The sequence below is a fragment of the Anarrhichthys ocellatus genome, unplaced genomic scaffold (genome assembly GCF_004355925.1).
Source record: "Anarrhichthys ocellatus isolate YVR2014 unplaced genomic scaffold, GSC_Weel_1.0 scaffold1, whole genome shotgun sequence".
Taxonomy (NCBI): Eukaryota; Metazoa; Chordata; class Actinopteri; order Perciformes; family Anarhichadidae; genus Anarrhichthys; species Anarrhichthys ocellatus.
This window is the reverse complement of record NW_022280031.1, coordinates 12,055,041-12,063,130: the sequence shown is the minus strand read 5'-3', so window position 1 is coordinate 12,063,130 and position 8,090 is coordinate 12,055,041. Positions and strand designations below refer to the sequence as shown.

General features: G+C 40.8%; 1 protein-coding gene across 6 annotated transcripts in view; it reads right to left on the bottom strand.

The window, feature by feature from the left end:
* Positions 1-7,120: 7,120 nt before the first annotated feature.
* The window catches only part of slc2a9l2 (solute carrier family 2 member 9, like 2), a 74,451-nt gene continuing 73,481 nt past the window's right edge, over positions 7,121-8,090 (bottom strand). For all 6 annotated transcript variants that reach the window (XM_031873959.1, XM_031876474.1, XM_031873110.1 and 3 more), the window contains one exon: positions 7,121-7,502. In XM_031873959.1, coding sequence (XP_031729819.1) covers positions 7,260-7,502 — 243 coding nt within the window. In that variant the 3' untranslated portion in view covers positions 7,121-7,259. The remainder of the gene's footprint in view (positions 7,503-8,090) is intronic.

The following is an 8,090-nucleotide window of genomic DNA, read 5'->3' as shown; positions in this document are numbered from 1 at the left end:
ACTATCAATCATTGATGCAAATTATTTTCAGTGATAAGGTTATCACACTCTTACTAAGCTCACAACATTGACTGATTGAGACCACATAGAAGAGGAAATTAGACGTACTTATTTCAACTGGCAGATGGGATGGAAGAGTGGCACTGAGAAGGGAAACAAATATTTGAGCAAAATGAGATCAGAGAGATCAAATTTGTGTTCCTGTCCAGAGAGGAAATTAGTGGACAAATGTTTGCCTATGATCACAATAAATGTATTCCATGAACCTGTCATAATCTTGTTTCTTATCATAAGAAGGCATCAGGAGTTATCTCAACATTATAAATGATTATTCTGTGATCATTAAAGAACAAGCTGTCAAACAATAATTATGCTAAAAGTACGTTGTAATTACAGGAGGAGTGAGAAATAATAACATATTTACTTCCAGTATATCCTTTTTTCCCACTGCTAAAACAATGTGATTTGACATTACATTTTGTTGGTGGAGGGGAACTGTAGTTTGCTTGCTTTGATTTCAGTGGTTAGTTAACAGCCATCCTTCAGTAGCTTTCCTATTGATCTATCACTGATGTCAGAGTAACAGCCTGCACTCTCAGTTCTCCGAAGATGTGTACAGAAATTAGTAAAAGACTGTTGTCTGGTTTTATTAATTTGGGCGTGTTTTAAGTTGTGATTGGGCTGGAAACTGGCAATATGATCTGGCAACGCTACTTGCCGGGTGACACTTCAGCCCTAGCCCTGGGGAAAAAAACATCTAAAACAACATACTCAAAATGAATCAGGAATCATTTCTCAACATGAGTCTTATATGCATATTTCTGATCTCTTTTGAAAGGTAAGAAGGGAGTTTTACTTCAAAACACTATTCATATAACCATATTACAAATAACATAATCCCCCCCAAAACATTGAAATAGTAGTAAACACAAAGAATATTGATCAATATTCACATACTGAAGTGTTTAATGCTATACAGGCAGATGTAGAATGTGACGTGGCAACTTAAAATAAGTTGCTGTCCACAGTGCACAAAAAAAATATTTGTCTATCGATTCTCCCAAAGATCTTAAATGCGTGAAAGCATGGCGTCTCTCCCAGTGAAAGACACCCTACAATGAGCTACGTACAGCCTTAAGCGTACTTTATAGCGATTAGCGCAAGTAACATGCGGCAGAAAAGGACGTAATCACGGCCGGCGTGTAGTGTGCGTATAGGCTCCACAAGTGATCACTGCACGTGATCCTGCACCTCGGGGCCTTTTTTCTTTAGGTTTGAGACGGCTCAGCTGAATGCCTTTTCCCCCAGGTAAACTACGCCACGGACAGAAAGGAAAAATTGCATCACTATGTCTTGTGCATGTCTTGGTATACTAAGTGGAACCACACAGGCTCACTGAGATGCTCAAAGCAGCTGTTCATCTGTTATAACGATGGCAAAATATTTCCGAAACAGGATGGCACATTGACTCTGTGCAAGTATCTTGCATGTCTTTAAGTGCACTCCACAGTGTTCTGGGCAACAGAGGATATCATTATAACAGGTTTTGGTCTTTGCCTTGACCTGTTAGGTGTTATTACCTGTTGAATGTGCATTGTAATTTTAGTTATGTTACGGAAAAATCATAGTTATGGCAAATAACATATGGTTAAGGTACTTTAGGCAGCAAAAATATGTTTAATATAAAGGCAGACTTGCTACAGAACATGAGTCAGTCGTCAGCTGTGCAAACACCTATCCATCATTGTTCGGTCAAATACGACAATGAACAGGTGAACCTCCTCTTGCTTTCCTGAAGTATGCATTTTGTTTTCTAGTGTGTGAAATGCAACTGAGTATGCAGACCCCCGACTGTATGAGCGACCCTTCCCTTTCCACTTTGCTGCATCGAGGGGACACAATTTCCTGCACTGGCACTAAACGTTACCATTCGACGTCTGTCAAATATTAATACTGGGCTGATCTTTCTAGATGATTCACTGTGTGAGGTAAATGTTTGGTTACAGAGGACGGCTGTCTGTGTGTTTTGTCCTGTAGCAGCTCCCTCATCCACGCTAAGTGTAGGTTGAACCTCGTTTTTTGTTTGCTGCTCAGAGGGCTTGAGTGCTGTATAATAAGAGCAGCAATGTTGTCAGCCACGAGCAGCTTGCTCATTAGCATGAGTGGCTCATTAGCGTGACAACCCCCTCCTTCTACCACCGCAGTGGTGAGAGGTGGCGTATTGCTGCCTGACTGAGTTGCCTTTCCTGTACTGTACAAGGTCAATCAGGCATGAACTGGAGCAGCAGATCCTGCCTTTTTCCGCCCAGGGTTTGAATGGTGGCTGTACATATGTTTTCAAATATATTGTGCCGGTGTCACAGCAGCGAGTAAAGGTGTGTGGCTCTCAGCCCCCCTTTAAACTTTTAGAGCTCTAAGAGGGTGAAGTCTGTGCGAAACAGCTTGCTTATGGAGCCCTCTCACCTTGTCATTCAAGAAGTTGTAGACTTGCCGCAAGCAGAGTAAGATTGTATGTAAGGAAAACAGACTTCACCAAGGAGAGTGGTGTACCCTATAGAGGCTGTTTAATACTCAGGCAATCACACTGAATTGCTATTACTTTTATCTTCATTCATTCATCATTCATCCATTCTGTTAATATTAGCAACACCAAATACATTTGAATCGCTAAACAAATCAGAGATGTTGGTGGCATTTCAGAGGTCTGGAATAATTCCATAAGCTGTTTAAGGGCTCCAGCTAAGAGAGCCAGGGTTACAGCACATAACTCTTGTCTCTTCATGTTCCTTTGGGTCTGTGGCTAATTAAAAATAGTGCTATGATGACTATTATCTGTAACATTTGTAATTCAATGTAATTCAGTTGAGGCTCCACTGTGTACATTGTCTGCATCTGTGTCAAACATTTAGAGAGATAATCTTGGACTGTGAGTCATTTATTGTCAGTGTAACACACTGACTCACTTGACACTGCCAAGTGATAAAGGGGCATGGGAGTTAACACAGTGCCTGAGCTTTCACTCCATTGGAATAATGAAGTTTAAATCCCAAAGCAAATCCGTTCGTTGTTGCGTTACTGATGATAATGGTCTTTTTGATGAACATAGACAACTGTTAAGGAAGGTTTCTCATGATATCGCAGCTATCATTGAAGGGAAACGTTGTATATACACCACTTTCCATTTAGCCAAGTCGACTGTAATGAACCAGAGAAAGAAAGCCTCTCCTCACCTGACTCCAGCAGTCTTAGTAGCTTATTTGCATTTTAAAGATGCAACAATTTAATTCATTCACAATCTGGCACCTACCCACAGGTTAGTTAGGAGGTGTGGATACGTTTTTTTGTGCTTTAGAAAGTAACCTCCATAAAGGTGTTCTTCTGATTCACAGCTTTGTTCTCATTAACGTTGAACCTTCTCTTCATTCGCTTGACCACTGTTGCGCTCTCTCGCTTGCTCGTTGAGCCCGAGAGGAGCGGCGGAGTTTCATTGCTGTGTTTACAAACTGCAACCGACGACGTGACTACATATTATACCTTTAACACACACAGCCAAACTACAAGACACACTTACTGTCTCAATATTTACCTGAGGCTGTCTGAAATACTCAAGCTCACTTGTGGTAAACGAGCACCACTGAGACTGAAGGAGAAAGCAGATGCTTCAGGGGCACAGCAGCCTTCTAATGGAACTGCCAGTTGAAGGGCCTTTTAGCCAAATGATTGTTTTATTAAGTGCAAATGTCAACAAAGGTCTTGAAGCTACAGCCACCACAACAAACTTGAAATTCAAACTATCAAGAATACCCGCAAGCCCCGCTGCCAGGTGACAGGGTTCAAATGATTAAGTCTCAGTTCAGTCTGCAAAATAAGATCAGAAGATGAATATACCACTCAAACAGCAAAGTGCCCCAAGATGCAGGGGTGGGAGGCTGGGATGCAACAGGTCAATGTTACTTTCCAACAAGACCTGTGCGAGTAAAAGATTTATCGTGTTGCAGAAAATAAGACACTGACTATGTTATACATAGTAGCATCCTGGATATCATCAGAATGCAGACGGAGGGGGAAAACAATTATGACAAATTGCATAATGATGATTTACACACCAAAATGAAGTTAGAAATCTGACTAATCAGGATGATAAACTGATTGCTGGTCGCTTTTCTTTATCAATACTGGTGATCACATGGAGAAATATAGCATAGAGCGGTGAATGCAGCAGGCAGAGAGAAACCAAAGTGGGTAACTCAGTCGGTGCAGGAGTGACAGAGTGGCAGGGATGTTGAGGAGTCCATTCATGCTGCGCACATGAAATAAAAGCATGCATGCAGGGAGAATAGACCGTTTTTTTGGTGTGTTGCAGCTAAACATCATATCCTGATCAGAACATGGATAAAAAGAATAGCTGGGATATTATTTTGCATGTAAATGTCATGAGAAAAGCATGCAGATGAATAAGTTAAAAGTGAATATACAGTGTAAAACTATCATACATGGCAGAAACCCTAGATTGTTGTGGTCAATCAACCGTTACAAAAGGGATAATAATGTGGCTGAAGGGGGCTTGACTAAAATATTGATGTACTTGCTTAAAACTTAAATCTGCATTAGCAGATTTTTTTTGATGAAAACATGCCATAAACACAACACTGAGTTGGAGTCTTGTTTGTGTTCACCTGACAAATATAAATCCAATGTTCACTCTCTTGTAGCTCTGTTTTGCTCTCCACCAACTCCAGAAGCTGAAACTCTCAATACAAGGGGAACTGCAAAGTTGATGATGATTCTCTGGGTACTGAACTACGAAAGACAAGTTTCACATTACACATCGTCATTTGACCTATTGTTAATATAAAAATATTTATTATAGCACAGGGGTTCTCAACCTTAAATTCAGAGGACTACCTTCCCAAATAAACGACAAAAAAGCAGACCATGACCAAATAAATTTGTAAACTGTCAACTATAATGACCTAAATAAATATTCCTCTTACCCACACCACTGCCTGCTATTATCAATCCAGATTGAATGTATTCATATTTCCTCACCACACACTTTGGACTTGGAACTGATTAAACTTGTCTGAATCAGACAAGCTGCAGCATCATGCGACATCATCTTGGTCAGATTTCATCTTTGTCGTCGTCTCAAAGCAGCTTCATAATGAGAGGGGGGCAGACATGTGTCTGATGAGAGACATATTTTGCAGGATTAAAACCCAAATGCTGATGTCTTGGTTAACTTCCCGATATAGACAACAAGAGAGAGAGAGAGAACGCATGGAGCGCAGGAAAGCTCAAGGGGACAATTTTTTGGAGCCACTCCAAATCTGAAAGGAGCCAAGGCTGCTTCCCACCAGATGGCTGGAGCCAGCGAAGGAGGTGATCTGAACACAGGCAGACAAGCGTGGCTTTGGATAGCAGTTACAGTTTGCTCCACAGTAGGGTGTACTCCACATTTCAAAGTCCGCTGCTGGTCGAGCTAACTCCCCAACCGCTCATATAGACAGATACACAGGTATGTGTGCCATGCAATGGCAAAGGGGTGTCCATGTATCTACATGGCATTGTTGAAGAGAGGTGGGGAAATCTTAGTTTAATTCCTGATCATATCCAGTGAGCTAGTGCCACATATTATAAGTGTTCAACTGGGAAGCAGGTAGGGAAGTGAGGAGAATAATAATGTGTGTGTAATAAAGTCTTGTCTCTTATAGCTCTGTTCCAGCATGTTACTCTCGAGGAGTCATACTCTCAGCAACGTTAGTGGATAATTGACAGAAAGATTTGCTGGGAGATTAATTATGAGACCTCAAAGCGGCAAAGACATAAATATTTTATGTTTAATTAGATGCACTGTATAGAGTAATGCTGTGGGATAAATTACTGTTTGTCCAACCTCTTAGATATCCTCTCAGGAAATGTTGATAAATCAACTTCCCATTATGCAAAGTAAGAAGTGGGCAGCAGAGAGAGACGCTGTGCAAATGTTGTGAAATGTTTTGAGTAAAACATTTTTTTTATATTAGCTCGCATTCAGAATTTGTAATGCTTATTCTTCAGTAAACTATTCCTTCAGACCTTTTAAAATAAACATCTGCCCTCTCCTGGTTACAGGAGAGGGCAAAACCTGGGCACCTCCAGGTTTTAGGGGAGGTGTGTATGCATAATGAAATATGAAAATCAAAACCCATAAAAGATTTATTTTAAGCCAAGGTTGCATGGGTGTTCACTTAATAAGTTCTTATCAAACATCCTTTGATGTGATGAAACAGTGACTGGTTCTGTCCAGTATCTCTGCTGGTGTAATTCCACCTTTACCTAGTGAGGATACCCTCAATGAAGTGTGTCAAACAGACAGGAAAGTAGCCCACTAGAGCTGAAGAAACAGATAATTTGTCTTTGTGATTCCTCAACCCACACAGCCATCATCTGTTTTGATATCATTCAAGTTTACTCATTGATATTAAGCCATGGATTCGGGGTCCAGTTGTGGCAGATCAGTCAGTGCATAGCAAGCTCCTCACGGTGTGCATATGACTAAAGACAAACGACAGAACAGAAAAAAAAACTATTTTCTACTTGGGTGGCCATAACCCATGAGCAGTAGTGTCTTTTTCTAACTCAGTCTGGCACACCAAAAAGTCTTCTTTGGTCCAAGTCCCGGCATGTGAGACTATGGCTGTGACAGTGTTTACTGCATGCTTGAGGATCCATAATACCCTCGTGCTTAGCTGCAATGATCAATGGGTCGTTTGGTGCTGTGTTTGCCTCCCCCCCCCATTCCACACAGTCTGCCTCAGCACATAAACTTTAATATACTTGTGTCTTTACTCTCTTCATAATGTAGAAGGCTGCCTGTTTGAATAGGTCCCGCGCTGTTCATGCAAAGTACAGGGTCAGAATATGCAGATGGTTTTTTTGGTCCATTTTCCTGTACAGTCCTCAAAACCATGCACCTTTTTATACTACATATGCTAAAATAATTGTATCATACAGTCTGCAGGATGCAACATAACTAATAAGAGCATTTCATCTTTAAAGAGAACATGAGAGACATAAAAAAAATTACTATTGTAAACAAATATTCGTAAATATTCCAGTCATACAAAAAATACAAAATACAGAAATACATTTAAACAAAAGATTTGATCACTGATTTCATTTCATTGACCACGGTCATTAAATAAATATGTACAACAACAAATACTTCTAGTTTAAATTTAAACCTTGTTTCTCCACAATTTGTGTTGTTTGTTCGGCTAGAAGGAACTCTCCATCTTGACGACATCTTGGACTTTTCCATTCATGTCAGGCTCACTGGACAGAACCAGCTCCATTTCATGGCCAGGGGAGGGGACAGGGATTTTGTTGATCTTGGCAAAGCTCTGACTGATGTCCATGAATGTTTTATTTTTGGTCTCAGGGAGGACGACATAGAGGTAGATAGATCCCAAGACGCAGACCACCACAAACACCATGAAGGCGAAAGACTGCAGCTTCTCCTACACAAACAGAAAACACAGAACGATGAATTAGACAGATTCGATTCATCTGTGTCTAGATCCAGCGTACATTTTCAGAAAGAACTCTGTAAAAGGAATGAAAATATCAATATCAAGCACCAACAATTACCATAACTTCAAGAGTAAAATGAACTGACAGTTTAATTTCCCTAATTTGGATTGTCCTATTTTAGCATTATAAGCATTTGATGATTACTGCTCCCCCCCAAATCTGGCAATTTTTCACCCATCCTAAACTCTTGCCAACTCCAGAGAGACGTTTGTCTGTGACATCTGTTTTGTCATCTGTGTGTTATGCTGGGAACGGTATAACATCCTCACGATTTTCCACTTAAAAGGTCCTACAGGCGTGTGAATGAGGGTACGTGCAAGACATATCCGCTTCAGACTTTTGAACAATGTAAGTCTGAACGCCAACCTTGTCCAGTGTGCCAATAATAGAGATTAGTGACAGATTTAAAAATACATACTGACTGATTACCCAGAGGGGGATTTAGAGTTTGAGAATTTCTGTTTGTGTGTATGTGTGACATGGGAGGGGGGGGGGGGGGGGGGGGGGGGGGGGGG